Genomic DNA, 18,455 nt, shown 5'->3' on the forward strand with positions numbered 1-18,455 from the left:
ACAAAACCCACCTGGTCCGCTGCTACTAAGGAAGGGAGAAGAGGGGCCAAGCGGTTAGCGATGATTTTAGCAAAAATTTTAACGTCTAGATTAAGAAGAGAGATGGGGCGGAAGTTTTGGGGGCTGTCTGGGGATTTTCCAGGTTTAGGTATAGTCACTATTAATGCCTGCATGTTTTCCTTGGGGAAAGAGCCAGTGGCCAGTACATGTTGGAAGAATAGGCATAGCTGTGGGGCCAGTATGTTGCTAAAGCATTTGTAATAGTGATTGGAAAAGCCATCTGGGCCAGGGGCTTTATCTTTAGGAAGTTGTTTAATAATCTGTTCAATTTCGTGGGTTGTTATAGGAATATTAAGCGTTTCAAGTTGTTGGGCAGTTAAAGAGGGGAGGTGGATGGAGGTGAGGAACTGGTCTATCATGGCGTGAAGATTTGGAGGGGCAGGAATGGAATTTTGTAGGTTATATAGGTCTGCATAATAGTCTCTAAAACCCGTTGCTGTGTCTGAAGGAGTATAGCGTTTTAGGTTAGTGAGAGGGTTAATGAGGTATGGGATTTTAGACTTTGTGTGTCGTGCCTTCAATCGGGCGGGTAAGAGCGATTTGTTACCCATGGAGTAGTAGGAGGCTTTGGTTTTACAGTAAGCCTTCTCATAGGAAACTAGGAGGAGGGCCTTTAGGTTTTGTCTAAGAGATGTCAGTTAAGCTGCCAGCGTGGGGGAAGGGTTATCGATGTTAAGTCTTTCTGTTTGTTTCAATTCCGTTAGAGTTGCATCTATTTGTGCAGTTCTCTGTCTTTTTAAGATAGCTCCCTGTTTGATAAACGAACCTCGAATGCAAGCTTTATGGGCATTCCAAAGAACGCTCGCAGATACTGTGGACGTGTCATTTAGGGCAAAGTATTCCAACAGATCCTTTTCAATATGGGAGCGGGAGTTGGGGTTAGAGAGGAGAAATGGGTTGCTGCGCCACAAATACCTAGAGGGGGAGTTAAGGTGCTCCTCTAGAGTCAGAGTGATGGCAGCATGATCCGACCACTGAATGATCTCAATGGAGGAAGCCAGCGATAAAGGTAGTACAGATCTGTCTACTATAAACAGGTCTATCCTAGAGTATGTATTATGTACTCTGGAGTGGAAGGTATATTCACGGGCCGAGGCATGGTGAGATCGCCATACATCGTAAAGGTCTTCCCTCCAAAGCAGATCACCCAGTGGCAAGAGATGTCTAGTTTGTGTGGATGTGGAGTCTACTGATGGGTCCACCGTGATATTGAAGTCGCCACACATTATGGGGGAGATTTATCAAAACCTGTGCAGAGGAAAACTTGCCCAGTTGCCCATAGCAACCAATCCGATTGCTTCATTCAGTTTTCACAGGCCTTCATAAAAATGAAAGAAGCGAGCTGATTGGTTGCTATGGGCAACTGGCCAAGTTTTCCTCTGCACAGGTTTTGATAAATCTCCCCCTATGAGTTTACCTTTTTGGATCGGGTGTAGGATGCACATAGTGGCTTTCAAAAAGCGTAACTGAAAGGTGTTAGGGGCGTACAGGGCAACTAGTGTTTATTCAACATTGTTTATGGTACCTACTAGAATTACAAACCGTCCCTTAGGGTCTGATTTTTGTTGTATAAGTGAGAAGGCAACAGTATCCCTGATAGCAATTGCTACACCTTTCGTTTTATTGTGTGAATGGGAGTGGAAGATCTGCGGGTATAACCTGTGAGATAACCTAAAGGCATCATCAGAGAGGCGGTGGGTTTCTTGAATACACACAATGTCGCCCTTTAAGGCAACTGCCTGTCTCCACAAATGAGATCTCCTCATTGGGCTGTTGAGACTATTGGCGTTGATACTAACAAATTGCAATACCATTATATATTAAGATGAACAATAATGCGTGGGTTACATACATGCAGTAACAGTGAGGGGAAGGAACACCTCCTAGCGAGGGCGTCCCTCCAAGTGAAGCACAGGCCAGGTGAGAATAAGGAATGTGTGGACGGTCAGTACAAAACCAAACAAAAATAAACAAACATACAAAATAACATCAGCTGCGAAAAGAATAAAAGCAAAATAAAGGATACTTAAAAAGAGAATGAAAGATGGCGCACCATCAATCATCATGGCGTCAAAGTCTCGTCTGCAGCTCAGTGCCGCAGGCACCGGAGCAAAGCACCAACAAGGTACTCCCGGACAGGTAAGTCTCGAAAGTCAACTAGCCGAAATCAAGCAGTAGACCAGTCTCCTGATATTTTCGCCAGGGCCGAGCCCTGGGGAGCAGGGATGGAGATGTTCCAGCTTTTCAGGAGAAGCTTGCCATCTTCGACGGTCTTGATCACGTGGAGATCTCCTTTATGATATACCAATAAGCGCACTGGGAACTCCCATCGGTAAGGTTTGTTGGCAGCCCGGAGTGTGGAAGTAATGGGGTTGAAGGCCCTTCTGAGCTGTAAAGTAGTAGCCGACAATTCCGCATACACTTGGATCTTGTGGAACGGGGCTGGCAGGCCACCGTTCTTCCGTGAAAAGGGTCATAAGCTCTTCCTTAACCCTGAAAAAATGTATACGGGCTAACACATCTCTAGGTGTTGTTTCAGCGAGGTGTTTGGGTCTAGGGACCCTATGGGCTCTATCAATTTCCAGGTCGGCTGGTGGGAGGTCAGGCAGTGTGGCTTGGAGGAGAGCACGAAGATATTGAGGTATGTCGCCAGGAGGGACAGACTCCGGGACGCCCCGCAGCTTCACGTTATTCCTCCTCCCCGTCTTCCAGGTCTGCGATTTTAGCCTTCATCCATAAAAGCTCATCTTCCAGGGAGGTGTGGGCATCTATGAGCTCATTGTGGGAGCTGGCAAAGTCCCCAAACTTGCATTCTAGGTGATCAATTCTGCTTCCCATCTCTGCTACATCAGCACGGATAGGGTTAGTAGAGACTGAAAATCTGCCAGGAGTGATGTTCGTTGGAGTATCATCATCTCTTTCATAGCAGTGTCGGTCAATGTCACATTAGCCACTGGTAAGGCCAGTAAAGCATCTTCCCCTGAGCCCAGTGTATCCCTCAAAGGGGTCTGTATGCCGGAGCACTGTGCCGCTGTGAGCCTCTGGCGTTGTTGAAGAGGGCTGCATGAAGGAGAGGAGGGGGTTGAGCTCCTCCTCGCCGGAGCAGAGGTAGGATGGCTGGCAGTCACTGACGGGGACAAGGCCCTAAGACTAGGAGAGGAGTGCGGCTGCAGGGAGCGGGAGATCCGGCACTTACGTATTCACTCGGCGGTATCGCAGGATCCGACGAGGATCTTCTCAGGCCGGGTCGGGAGGACACATGCTGTGGGGAGGCCTGCTGCTCTCTCGCGTGTCCCCTTCCGCCGCTCACTGCTGTATCGCCGCCATCTTGTGGAGGGTCCGCAGCTCTGGTGAAGTAGAATTTCGCCAGAGCGGCATGTCCTGCAGGCTTCCTCCGCTTCCCCATCATTCCTGGAGGTGTAATCTGTCTGGCAGACTCAAAAGCAAGCAGCTAGTTGCTGGTGAAAGTCGATGTATAGACCCCGGGAGTCGGAGCGCTCAGCTCAGGTGTCCATGCGGGAAGGCAGCCAGACCACGCCCTCGAGGTCTTCTCTTCCTATCTGCTTGAGACTTCATACGGGAAGAGGCGCGAATCAAGGAGTGGCGGGTCTGCTGCCAGATGGACATAAAATCCTATAATTGAAAATTAACAGCTGGCACTCCAGAAGTGGCAGGAAGAGGGAGAGGAGTACGAGGAAGATGTCCATAGACCACAAAAAATTGAGAAGTCTACGTGGAGTCTGTGATTGCCGAAAACCAAGCACAGTGCAAAAGATCAACCCAATCGTCCTGACGAGCCGACACAAAATGGCAAAGATAGTCCCCAAGAATCTGGTTCACTCTCTCCACCTGGCCATTGGTTTGAGGGTGATAGGCAGAGGAAAAGTCCAGCTTGATGTTAAGACGGGAACAGAGAGCACGCCACAACTTGTAAACAAATTGCACTCCACGATCCGAGACAATGTTATTCGGAAGACCATGAAGGCGAAAAATATGTTGAAGAAAATGTTTCGCCAGCTGTTGAGCGGATGGAAGACCTGGTAAAGGAACAAAATAAGTTATTTTAGAGAATCGATCCACCACCACCCAGATGACTGCATTATTGCAGGAAGATGGAAGATCAGTAATAAAAGCCATAGCAGTGTGAGACCAAGGAGTTTCTGGGATGGGCAAAGGTTGTAAGGGACCTGCTGGTTTCCGTCATGGAATTTTCTCACGGGCACAGGTAACACAGGAACAGACATGCCAAGAGATGAGTTGAATGGACTTCCGTACTCCAGAATGACCAGCCAGCAAGGAAGAATGTCCCCTATTCAAGACTCTACGTGGGACTTGCTGAAGATTGGCAGGAGCTGCAGAAATCAATCGCTCTGGAGGAATAATATGCCTAGGCGTGGAATCCAATCCTACCACATCAGACGACCTAGAAAGAACATCGGCTCTGACGTTTTTGTTCGCAGGGCAGGAATGAATAAAGAAATTAAACCTGGAAAAGAAAAGACCATCTAGCCTGGCGAGGGTTTAGACGCTGAGCAGACTGTAGATATAGGAGATTCTTATGGTCTGAATAGATGCTGACCAGATGAGAAGAACCTTCTAATAAATGTCGCCACTCTTAAGGAAAGCTTAATAGCAAGCAGTTCCCGAACTCCAATAGAGTAGTTTCTCTCTGTAGGCGATAAAGTCTTGGAGAAGAAGCCACAGGTTACAATTTTGTCCTTGGAGGTTTTCTGAGTTAAAACGGCTCCCGCTCCCACGGATGAGGCGTCTACCTCCAAAGAGAAGGGTTTTTCTGGATCTGGTCTTGAGAGGACAGGTGCAGAGGCAAATGCAGACTTTAAGTGAGTGAAGGCCTCTTCGGCCTCAGGAGGCCAAGACTTGGGGTTACAGTTCTTTTTAGTAAGAGACAGAATCGGGGCATCCAAGGAAGAAAAATGTGGGAAGAACTGACGATAATAATTGGCAAACCCAAGAAAGCATTGAATAGCCCATAGACCAGTAGGATGAGGCCAATTCAACACAGCAGACAATTTGTCAGGATTCATCTGAAGACCTTGATGGGAAACAATTTAACCCAGGAACGGCAGACTAGATCTCTCAAATAGGCATTTTTCAAGTTTGGCATAAAGATGATTCTCCTGGAGGCGGTGTAGGACCTGACGAACATGTGATGCTCCTCCAAATTGGGCGAGAAGATCACAATGTCATGAAGGTACACTACAACACGTGTAGAGAAGATCTCGGAAGATATTGTTGACAAATTCTTGGAAGACAGCTGGAGCATTACAAAGACCAAAAGGCATCCCGAGATACTCAAAGTGTCCATCTCGGGTATTAAAAGCCGTCTTCCATTAGTCTCCCTCACAGATGCTCCCTGCAAATCCAACTTGGAGAAGATCTTGGCACCCCATAGATAATCAAAAAGTTCAGAAATTAAAGGAAGAGGATAGCGATTTTTGATCGTAATCTTGTTTAGACCCCTGTAGTCAATACAAGGATGGAGAGAACCATCCTTCTCCCCTACAAAGAAGAATACAGCTCCGGCAGGAGATGAAGACTTTCGGATAAAGCCCTTTTGGAAGTTCTCTTGGATATATTTTGTCATGGCTTGTGTCTCAGGAACTGACAAATATATATTTCCATGGGGAGGCGTGGTCCGAGGCTGTAAGTCAATAGGACAGTTGTAGGGACAATGTGGTGGAAGAGTCTCAGCCTGCTTTTCGCAGAATACCTCAGAATAATCTTTATATGGAAGAGGCAGGCCTGGCATAGAAGAAGGCGAAGAGACAGACTAGGCTGGGTAGACACAGGACAGTGATTTGGGCAAAAAGGTCCCCAGCAGGTGACCTCACCATATTTCCCGTAGAGAAATGGAGTGGGAAGCCAAGGAAGACCGAGAAGAAGCTACTAAGTACAATGAGGAAGCACATATAACTCAATCTTTTCCTTATGTAACACGCCCACTTGCATAATGAGAGGTTCAGTGCGAAATAGCCCCATACCATTCAGGTTTTCTCCATTGAAGAAAGAAAGAAGAAATATACAAAGGCTTAGGAAGCGGTGCCACTGGGAGACGATGTTTATGGACCAGGGAGGCATCAATAAAATCTCCAGCAGAACCAGTGTCCAAAAAGGCAGAAGCGGAGAAAGAAAAGTCTTGGCAGGAGTATAAACTAGAATCGGCATGGTCAAATGAGGAGAGGTAGTATTCACACCCAGGCACATCTCTCCCACGTGTCCTAGATGCGAGCGTTTCTCGGACGCTGCGGACGTATAGAACAGTCTTTGAGAAAGTGCTCTGGACTAGCACAATATAGGCACAAACTCTCATTGCGTCGACAGAATCTTTCCAGCTGCGTTAAGCGAGACCAATCCACCTGCATAGCCTCTTCGGCAGGAGGCAAAGGAGAGTGTAGAAGTGGATGTTGACGAGGAAAGCGTCGTGTTCGGACAGGTTCTCTCTCCAGATGAAGTTCTTTCTGCCTCTCGGCAAAATGCACATCAATTCGGGTGGCCAAATGGATAAGCTCACTCTGGGTAGATGGAGGATCACGAGCAGCGAGAGCATCCTTGATTTTACTTGACAGTCCTTTTTTAAATGTAGCACACATGGCCTCGTCGTTCTAAGTCAGTTCAGAGGCAAGAGTGTGGAATTGCGCCCAGCAATGCGAATACTGGACCCGCTGGAGGAAGGAGAGTGCTCACGGCTAGAGTGAGTGGCCGGAACGCTTGCCGCAACATTGTCTATCTATAGATGTGATATCCTTTGACAACTGGTGAGCATGTGGCATGTACTTAATAACCTTGGTTATTATGTGATATTGAAAAATACATCTCATAATATTTTAAAATTTTCACACACAACCATCTCCAGGGTTAACAGAGAAAATATCCAGTGAGCAGCATATGTGTGGATGAAAATGCCTTGTTGATGTCAGAGGAGAATGGGCAGACTGGTTTGAGATGAAAGAAAGGCAACAGTAACTCAAATAACCACTGGTTAATCCCAAGGTCTGCAGAATACCATCTCTGACCACACAACATGTCCAACATTGAAGCAGATGGGCTACAGCAGCAGAAGACAGCACGGGGGGCCACTTCTGTCAGCTAAGAGCAGGAAAGTAAGGCTGCAAGTCACATGCTCGCTAACGTCATCCCTGCTTCGTCCTCTATTTTCTCAGCTAATAAACATTCATAAGGCTCCGTCTACTTGCTCCTTGCCGGTACTATTGCGCCGCTTCCACTGTGCCCCCGGAGGCAGCTTGGATGCAGTACAGTGCTTTTTCACAGCTGCGGCCATCTTAGACTATGCAAGCAGTGGCCACACCATACTAATACTGTCCTGCATCTATGGGCTTGTTTATATGGCCACCACGCCCCCTCCCATAGACTTGCATTGAGGGGGTGTGGCATGACATCACGACTCCTGCCACCTGCTCCAGGCGTTCGGAACCAAATGTTCCAAACTCTGGGGCAGAGGAGTACCCCTTTAAATACTGTGCGGAATCCGTATCACTTCCCCCTTTGGGTGGAGGAAAAAAAAGCCCCATTGACTTCAACAGAATTCCGCATCTGAATTCCAAACAAATTTAGGACAGTACCTTTTTGTTTTTGCGAAATGCAGAATTTCGGCAGCGTGAAAGACAGATGCAGAAGTTCTGCTGTGTGAATGGGATTGCGGAATCCCAGTGAAGACAATAGGCTTCAAACACATGCAGGATTACAATGCGGAAATTCTGTAGTGTGAACATCGCCTTAGAGTCCAAGGAGGTTTGGAAAGATTGAAATTTGCTATAGAATGCGACATTAGAAGATCTACAATTGTCTTGGCCAAAGCTGATGTGGATTGGCCAGATGGTTCGGATTCATCGCGCTCAGGCGGAGGTGGTGACTGGGTATTCATAGTCTTGGCCGCCTGTGTGGTCCCTTATTCGATGATGTAGCAGGAAGAATTCACGTACTTCTCCATATTGGTCGGTAGAATTGCTGAAGAATGAGGCCGAAGAGACATCGTATACAAGGATCGTGTCTGGGCAGCAGGAACGACCGGTCACTAGATATGAGGTGGGGGATGGGTCCTATGACAGCGATAAGTAACTTCACCCGTCTCATCACCGGCCTAAGGGACAGTATAGTAGGTCGAATACTTCTCCGGGGCAAAAGGAACATAGAACGTGTTGGCAGATAAGAACCATTTGGCCCATCTAGTCTGCCCGATATTCTGAATATAGTCCCTGGCCCTATCTTATATGAAGGATAGCCTTATGCTTAAAGGGGTACTGCAATGGAAAACATTTTTTTTATTAAATCAACTGGTAGCAGAAAGTTAAACAGATTTGTAAATTATAAAAGAAAATGGATTACTCAGTCCTCCGCTATACCACTCAAAATGAAAGTGTATGGTGGATGGATGGCTCAGATGGAAAGAAATGTACTTCCAGACCAATTAATTATGTAATATATTTAATATAAAACAATAAAATCCTAAAAAGTCACAGCCATAGGGCCCTACGGCCGTGAATGTGAATACAGTTATGGAAGGAAATGGAAGGAAAATGGAAGGAAAATAAACCAGTCTTGTGTTTCAGAGTCAATCCTGCAAAGAAAATTCAGTACTGAACGTTTGGAAGAGTTCTGTGCCGAAGGAATATCATGTACCCCACATAGAGGCTAGGGGTACGGCTAATGTGACCTGCTGCGCCAAAGATTAGATGAACGACACAGGCACCGAAGTGCCACTCACCCACTCTGCACTGGTCCCGGTGTCTGGGATGTCCTGCTCTAGCTAAGAACGGCGGCAGCACCGGCAAGTGCAGCTGCCGCCGCGAGCTCCCATCGTGGGATGTAGCGGGTGGATGGTCACGTGTCAGGCGGTCAGCTGGTCTGATGAAAGCAAGCCGGCTCCGTGGTTTAAGCAGGAATGGTAAAGCCTCTGTAGCTTGAATATTCTCCGCAAAGGCAGGTATCACTAGTCTGGCAGCTGCTAGTATAACCAGTAATGCGGCAGCTGCTGGTGTAACCAGTGGTGGATCCAATATTCCAGTATATCCAACTGGTCAGTAGATCTGATAGTCCGGGAGATCTAATAGTCCGGTAAATCTGATAGTCCGATATCTCAAGCAGTGCAGTACAAGAGCAGAGATGGTCCCATGAATGGGCCAACAAACAATCTCTCCAAGGCTTGAAGAGGATTTAAAAAGCACTGGACCGATATTTGGTCCAAAAAAGGTATATTAGAAAATCGTGTAAACACTCGTGTAAAACAATATAGTTTATAGTATATTTCTGCCACTGAGGAAGGGGTTGGAGGGGTTTATGCTCCGGTTACACCCCGAAATGCGTTTGGTGTTTACACGATTTTCTAATATACCTTTTTTGGACCAAATATCGGTCCAGTGCCTTTTAAATCCTCTTCAAGCCTTGGAGATATTGTTTGTTGGCCCATTTATGGACTATTAGATCTATTTATGGACTATTAGATCTACCGGACTATCAGATCTACTGACCAGTTGGATATACCGGAATATTGGATTCACCACTGGTTACACCAGCAGCTGCCGGACTAGCGATACCTGCCTTTGCGGAGAATAATCAAGTTACAGAGGCTTTACCATTCCTGCATAAACCACGGAGCCGGCTTGTTTTCATCAGACCAGCTGACCGCCTGACACGTGACCATCCACCCGCTACGTCACAACGCCGTTCTTAGCTACAGCAGGACATCCCAGACACCGGGACCAGCGCGGAGTGGGTGAGTGGCACTTCGGTGCCTGTGTCGTTCATCTAATCTTTGGCGCAGCAGGTCACCTAGCCTCTATGTGGGGTACATGATATTCCTCCGGCACAGAACTCTTCCAAACGTTCAGTACTGAATTTTCTTTGCAGGATTGACTCTGAAACACAAGACTGGTTTCTTTTCCTTCCATTTATTTACAGGACAATTTCCAGATATTTTCTCTCAAGCTGGTACATCACATTGTCAGTTTATTGTTGCTATACCTTCCTTTGCAGGGTTATTATTGCTGCTACATTTACTGTCGATACATATTCTTTGTTGGTGTTGTTGTATCCCACTGTTGACACATTTTTTACAGGGATACATTATTTAACTGTATTCACATTCACGGCCTTAGGGCCCTATGGCTGTGACTTTTTAGGATTTTATTGTTTTATATTAAATATATTACATAATTAATTGGTCTGGAAGTACATTTCTTTCCATCTGAGCCATCCATCCACTATACATTTTGAGTGGTATAGCTGAGGACTGAGTAATCTATTTTCTCTTATATTTTTACTGTAACTCTCATTAGGGTGTGTGAGTCTCTCAGTTAACCTCGCACATTATTTCTGTGAGCTGCGCATACTCCATTATTCCAGATTTGTAAATTACTTCTATATAAAAATCTTAAAGGGATACTCCGCCCCAAGACATCTTATCCCCTATGTCTGATCGCAGGGGTCCCGCCACTGGGGACCCTCACGATCTCTCCTACCGGACTACTCTCAGGTAGCTATGGTATGTGGTCTAGCAACAACATGGTGGTGATCAAGAATGCGCATGCGTTCGAAACGCGTCCATAGGAGTTGTTTGCTGACCAGGTGAAGGTGGATGGTGTGTGCTCTGTATTTTTAAAGAAAAGTGTAATAAAGGATCTACGTTTTAAGGGACTGCTGGACTACCTTTCTTCATTTACTAGCAACAACAACGTTTTTCATACATTGTTGCTAGACCACATACCATACCTACCTGAGAGTAGTTCGGTCCTGGTTTTATATGTCTCGGAATTGCTGTTTTTCCATGTTTTTGTACTAGCTTTGTGACGTCATAGACACGTGATTTGTTTCCCTGTCTATTCAAACCCATTATTGCTTTGTACTTGTAATGCTATGATTAAGGGTCCAGCTTGACCCGAAATGCGTTGGTGTTTCTGTGTGCTCCATGTGATCGCCAATAAAGTTCCTGGTTGACCTCATCCTGCGCTGGACATTTCTTCTCATACAAATAAGGTGTTGGTTCGTTCCTCTGGTTCTCCACAGTCCAGATATCTGTTTTTTAGCCGAATTCAAACCGTGGAAGTTGCTTTAAAGGGGTACTCCGCCCCTAGACATCTTATCCCCTATCCAAAGGATAGGGGGATAAGATGTCTGATCACAGGGGTCCTGCCACTGGGGACCCCCGAAATCTCTCCCGCAGCACCCCTGTTCACCAGCATAACAAAGACAAAAAAAAATGCGTTGTAGAGATCAAACAATACTTTATTAAATACACAGAAACATTAAAAACCCGTAAAAGGGATTTAAAGAAGTACAATAAACATTATGATAATGGCCACAATGGACCAGACTAAAGAATGGTGGCTACCAATGATACAAATATAATACACAGGAATGTATGTAAAAAAATCCTTATTGTTGGGCCTAAACCCACATGAAGAGATATAATATGATAAGACAGGTTACTCTAGTGCTGAATAGATTATAGCAAAATATAAAACAACATATAAAAAACCACAGTGGGACAGAGTATACCTGGGTAACCAACACCTAACCCAACGTTTCGACGCCCCGGATGAAGCAGTAGCGAAACGTTGGGTTAGGTGGTAGCCACCATTCTTTAGTCTGGTCCATTGTGGCCATTATCATGTTTATTGTACTTCTTTCAATCCCTTTTATGGGTTTTTAATGTTTCTGTGTATTTAATAAAGTATCGTTTGATCTCTAGAACGCATTTTTTTTGTCTTTGTTATGCTCTTGTAAGTAGCGTGGGATCAGTTACCTATTGGGGTAGTTTTTTGGTTTTCACCTCTGTTCACCAGCTGCACGGGGAGAAGATTGCTCTGTGGCTGATGACGGGTGATACAGAGGCCGGAGTATCGTGACATCAGCCCCGCCCCCTTAATGCAAGCCTGCGGGAGGGGTGACAACCGCAACACCCCCTCCGATAGGCTTGCACTGAGGGGGTGGGGCGTGACGTCACGATACTCCGGCCCCTGTATCGCCCGTCATCAGCCACAGAGCGATCTTCACTCCATACAGCAGGTGAATGAGGGTGCTGCAGGAGAGATCGCAGGGGTCCACATCGGCAGAATCCCTGCGATCAGACATCTTATCCCCTATCTTTTGGATAGGGGATAAGATGTCTAGGAGCAGAGTACCTCTTTAAAGTCACTTTATAAGTGGATCAGGAAGAAGCTCAGAAACAGCCTTCCTGCAAGAGCTCAAGCTCCGCCCCCGAGGAACTTCTCTCTGAGGTGTTTGGGTCTCCAGTAGCAGCTCCCCATGGATTATGCCTGTTGGGTCTTCTCCATGAGGAGCAGTGAATATCACAACCATATATCACACTCTTTTCCTACCATGTAAACTATAGTGATGACATCGCTGGATCGGTGACTACGTTCTAAAAGAAAACTTTTATTAACAATTGGGAACAAGTTTGGAGATGCAGTATATGATATATGTATAAATGTCAGATATCCTATGTACATGGTTAATATATAGATGTGTTATCTGCATCATTTACTGCTCTGAATTGTCTTCTCTCCTGTGTGAATTCTTAGATGTTTGACAAGATTTGATTTCTCAGTAAAACATTTCCCACATTCTGAACATGAAAATGACTTCTCTCCTTTGTGAATTCTTTCATGTCTGATAAGTGGTGATCGCTGAGTAAAACATTTCCCACATTCTGAACATGAAAATGGCTTCTCCCCTGTGTGAGTTCTCTGATGTTGAACAAGACTTGATTTATCTGTAAAACATTTCCCACATTCTGAACATATAAATGGCTTCTCTCCCGTATGAGTTCTTTGATGTTTAACAAGAGTTGATTTCTCACGAAAATATTTCCCACATTCTGCACATGAAAATGGCTTCTCCCCTGTGTGAGTTCTTTTATGTTGAAGAAGACTTGAATTTTGGGTAAAACATTTCCCACATTCTGAACATGAAAATGGTTTCCACCCTGTGTGAGTTATTTGATGTTTAATAAGATATGATTTCGCAGTAAAACATTTCCCACATTCTGCACATGAAAATGGCTTCTCTCCTGTGTGAGTTCTTCGATGGTTAAAAAGTTTTGATTTCTCTAAAAAACATTTTCCACATTCTGTACATGAAAATAGCTTCTCCCCTGCGTGAGTTCTTTGATGTCTAAAGAGATGTGATGTATTAGTAAAACATTTCTCACATTCTGTGCATGAAAACGGCTTCTCCCCTGTGTGGGTTCTTTGATGTTTAACAAGTTCTGATTTATGAGTAAAACATTTCCCACATTCTGAACATGAAAATGGCTTCTTCCCTGTGTGAGATATTTGATGTCTTTCAAGAGGTGATTTATGAGTAAAACATTTCCCACATTCTGTACATGAAAATGGCTTCTCCCCTGTGTGAATTATTTCATGTTTAACAAGATTTGATTTCTCGGTAAAACATTTCCCACATTCTGCACATGAAAATGGCTTCTCCCCTGTGTGAGTTCTTTGATGTTTAACAAGATTAGATTTCTCGGAAAAACATTTTCCACATTCTGAACATGAAAATAGCTTCTCCCCTGTGTGAGTTCTTTGATGTCTAACAAGATGCGATTTATTAGTAAAACATTTCTCACATTCTGTGCATGAAAATGGCTTCTCCCCTGTGTGAGTTCTTTGATGTTTATCAAGATTTGATTTATGAGAAAAACATTTCCCACATTCTTGACATGAAAATAGCTTCTCCCCTGTGTGAGTTTTTTGATGTCTAACAAGATGTGATTTATTAGTAAAACTTTTCTCACATTCTGCGCATGAAAATGGCTTCTCCCCTGTGTGAGTCCTTTGATGTTTAACAAGATCTGATTTAGTAGTAAAACATTTCTCACATTCTGAACATGAAAATGGCTTCTCACCTGTGTGAATTCTTTGATGTTTAACAAGATCTGATTTATAAGTAAAACATTTCCCACATTCTGAACATGAAAATAGCTTCTCCCCTGTGTGAGTTTTTTGATGATAAACAAGGCTTGATTTGTCAGTAAAACATTTCCCACATTCTGAGCATAAAAATGGTTTTCCTCCTGTGTGAGTTCTTTGATGTCTAACAAGTTCTGGTTTCCGAATAAAACATTTCTCACATTGTAGACATGAAAATGGCTTCTCTTTTTTTTGTATAGCAATTTGTGATGAATGAGAAGACAGGACCTGTATATAAGGATGAGATGAGAGATCTTGGCTGTGAAGGGCTGAGGGTGTATCTGGGATAATGGAATGTTCTTCATATGTATCTTGTGTGATATCATCATCTGCTTTATAATCTGAAGATATAAGATTCTCCTCTGATCTCCTGGTACAAGAATCTGCAGAGAATAAAACAGATTAGATTTTTCAGTATTAACCCCTTAACGACCCAGGAAATGTTATCTTTAAAATTTTCATTTTTTCCTCCTCTCCCAAGAGCCAAAACTCTTATTTTAATAGTTTGGACAATTCCTTATTTAGGGGTACCACATGTTTATTTTTATTATTAATATTTTTTTATAAAATGAGAAAAGAAGGGTGATTTTATTTTTCTTATTAGGGGAGGGGCTTTTATATAATTTTAAATACATTTTTAGTTTTTTTATTCTCCATAGAGGACTTTTATAAGTAATCCTTAAATTGTATTCACTGTACAATGCTATACCTATTGTACAGCATTATACAGCGGGATCAGATTTTCACTGATACAGCCTAGCCCTGCCAGATCATTGGTAAGGGGACCATTTTAGCTTATGGGACCCCCAAGATCACTTTGCCGGGGTCTGATGAGCTAACCAACATCTGAAATTTAAAAGGAAAACTCCAGAATATACTTTTTTTTTAAACATTCCCAGAATGCCAGCAAATAACACAATAAGACTTTCCTCCGCTGTTCCCCCGATGCCTCCAGTATCCTGCAACCACCCTCTGCAGTGTCCTCTTCCTTCTTCTTGTGGTAAATTCATCACACTGCAGCTTAGCCAGTCGCTGGTCGCAGCAATATCCTGCCTTGGCCGGTGATTGATTGAGCTGCAGTGTGATGTGCTCGGCCTTGGCATAAGGGGAAGTGGGCACATCCAATAAACCCGCAGGTGGAGATGGGTCTGCAGAAACAGTTTTCTGAGCAGGAGCATAGCGTGTTGCTGGTTGAAGGAAAAGAAGATCAACAGGAGGCAGACAGATTAAGATTAAATAGCCAGGGCCCAGCAGGGAAAGAGCTGGTTAATTAGCTGGTAGCCAGAGAAACACAGTGCTGCTTGTTACTAACAGCTGAGGTGTTGCTGTCTGCTGAAAAGCAAGTAGTGGAGCAGGAGAAGGGAAAGAATCCTAATTATGTCACTACATCCATCCTCCAAAGACTCTTCTTTTATCTGATATATGTCTCCATGTTGTGTATTGTGTTATCTGGTATATGTCTCCGTGTTGTGTATTGTGTTATCTGGTATATATGTCTCCGTGTTGTGTATTGTGTTATCTGGTATATATGTCTCCATGTTGTGTATTGTGTTATCTGGTATATGTCTCCATGTTGTGTATTGTGTTATCTGGTACATGTCTCCATGTTGTGTATCGTGTTATCTGGTATATGTCTCCATGTTGTGTACTGTGTTATCTGATATATGTCTCCATGTTGTGTATTGTGTTATCTGGTATATGTCTCCATGTTGTGTATTCTGTTATCTGGTATATGTCTCCATGTTGTGTATCGTGTTATCTGGTATATGTCTCCATGTTGTGTATTGTATTATCTGGTATATGTCTCCATGTTGTGTATCGTGTTATCTGGTATATGTCTCCATGTTGTGTATTGTGTTATCTGGTACATGTCTCCATGTTGTGTATTGTGTTATCTGGTATATGTCTCCATGTTGTGTATTGTGTTATCTGGTATATGTCTCCATGTTGTGTATCGTGTTATCTGGTATATGTCTCCATGTTGTGTATTGTGTTATCTGGTATATGTCTCCATGTTGTGTATCGTGTTATCTGGTATATGTCTCCATGTTGTGTATTATATTATCTGGTATATGTCTCCATGTTGTGTATAGTGTTATCTGGTATATATCTCCATGTTGTGTACTGTGTTATCTGGTATATGTCTCCATGTTGTGTATTGTATTATCTGGTATATGTCTCCATGTTGTGTATCGTGTTATCTGGTATATATCTCCATGTTGTGTATTGTGTTATCTGGTATATGTCTCCATGTTGTGTATTGTATTATCTGGTATATGTCTCCATGTTGTGTATCGTGTTATCTGGTATATGTCTCCATGTTGTGTATTGTGTTATCTGGTATATGTCTCCATGTTGTGTATTATGTTATCTGGTATATGTCTCCATGTTGTGTATTGTGTTATCTGGTATATGTCTCCATGTTGTGTATTGTGTTATCTGGTATATGTCTCCATGTTGTGTATTGTATTATCTGGTATATGTCTCCATGTTGTGTATTGTGTTATCTGGTATATATCTCCATGTTGTGTATCGTGTTATCTGGTATATGTCTCCATGTTGTGTATTGTGTTATCTGGTATGTCTCCATGTTGTGTATTGTATTATCTGGTATATGTCTCCATGTTGTGTATTGTATTATCTGGTATATGTCTCCATGTTGTGTATTGTATTATCTGGTATATGTCTCCATGTTGTGTATTGTGTTATCTGGTATATGTCTCCATGTTGTGTATTGTGTTATCTGGTATATATCTCCATGTTGTGTATTGTGTTATCTGGTATATGTCTCCATGTTGTGTATTGTGTTATCTGGTATATGTCTCCATGTTGTGTATTGTGTTATCTGGTATATGTCTCCATGTTGTGTATTGTGTTATCTGGTATATGTCTCCATGTTGTGTATTGTGTTATCTGGTATATATCTCCATGTTGTGTATTGTGTTATCAGGTATATGTCTCCATGTTGTGTATTGTGTTATCTGGTATATGTCTCCATGTTGTGTATTGTGTTATCTGGTATATGTCTCCATGTTGTGTATTGTGTTATCTGGTATATGTCTCCATGTTGTGTATTGTGTTATCTGGTATATGTCTCCATGTTGTGTATTGTATTATCTGGTATATGTCTCCATGTTGTGTATTGTATTATCTGGTATATGTCTCCATGTTGTGTATTGTGTTATCTGGTATATGTCTCCATGTTGTGTATTGTGTTATCTGGTATATGTCTTCATGTTGTGTATTGTGTTATCTAGTATATGTCTCCATGTTGTGTATTGTGTTATCTGGTATATGTCTCCATGTGGTGTATTGTGTTATCTGGTATATGTCTCCATGTTGTGTATAGTGTTATCTGGTATATGTCTCCATGTTGTGTATTGTGTTATCTGGTATATGTCTCCATGTTGTGTATTGTGTTATCTGGTATATGTCTCCATGTTGTGTATTGTGTTATCTGGTATATGTCTCCATGTTGTGTATTGTGTTATCTGGTATATATCTCCATGTTGTGTATTGTGTTATCTGGTATATATGTCCCCATGTTGTGTATCGTGTTATCAGGTATATGTCTCCATGTTGTGTATTGTGTTCTCTGGTATATGTCTCCATGTTGTGTATTGTGTTATCTGGTATATGTCTCCATGTTGTGTACACATTGGTATATTTCATGTCCATATTCCAGCTGTAGTATCACCTTAATTTGCATTCTAGCTAAATATACAGCAAGAAAGAGACAGGACACAGAGATTAAAGAATTATACATAATTATTACAGCCCTAGAATCTGTGACTCTTCTATGTATTAAGTGGTTACTACTCACCTGGGCAGTTGCCTGTATAAATGTCTTCCTTATACTGCTCATCACTGCTCACATCTGTCTCTTCTTCTTCATTCTTTATGTCTGTATCATTAATATAGATCGGATCTTTCCCTGTAGGAATGTCTTCATTATACTGCTCATCACCGCTCACATCTGTCTCTTCTTCTTCATTCTTTATGTCTGTATCATTAATATAGATCGGATCTTTCCCTGTAGGAATGTCCTCCTTATACTGTTCATCACTGCTCACATCTGTCTTTTCTTCTTCCTTTATGTCTGCAGCATTAATATAGAGCAGATCTTTTCCTGTAGGAATGTCCTCCTTATACTGCTCATCACCACTCACATCTGTCTCTTCTTCTCTCTTTATGTCTGTAGCATTAATATAGATCAGATCTTTCCCTATAAGAATGTCCTCCTTATACTGCTCATCACCGCTCACATCTGTCTCTTCTTCTTTTATGTCTGTAGCATTAATATAGATCAGATCTTTCCGTGTCATAATGTCCTCCATACTCTGCTTATCAAGAGGACGGGGACACCTCTCTGGTGCTGTTCTCTTACTGGATCTGACTGTAGGGAACACATACAGAGACTGAATTCATTCTTTACATACAAAT

General features: G+C 43.1%; 1 protein-coding gene across 1 annotated transcript in view; it reads right to left on the reverse strand.

The window, feature by feature from the left end:
- Positions 1–12,469: 12,469 nt before the first annotated feature.
- Positions 12,470–18,455, reverse strand: part of LOC130307908 (oocyte zinc finger protein XlCOF7.1-like) — a 131,473-nt gene continuing 125,487 nt past the window's right edge. Inside the window, exons 7-8 of the mRNA XM_056552208.1 lie at positions 17,836–18,408; positions 12,470–14,395 (exon numbers count right to left, since the gene is read on the reverse strand). Of these exons, the coding sequence (XP_056408183.1) occupies positions 12,576–14,395; positions 17,836–18,408 (2,393 nt within the window). The 3' untranslated portion in view covers positions 12,470–12,575. The remainder of the gene's footprint in view (positions 14,396–17,835; positions 18,409–18,455) is intronic.

Source organism: Hyla sarda, chromosome 1 (genome assembly GCF_029499605.1).
Source record: "Hyla sarda isolate aHylSar1 chromosome 1, aHylSar1.hap1, whole genome shotgun sequence".
In the NCBI taxonomy this organism is placed as follows: Eukaryota; Metazoa; Chordata; class Amphibia; order Anura; family Hylidae; genus Hyla; species Hyla sarda.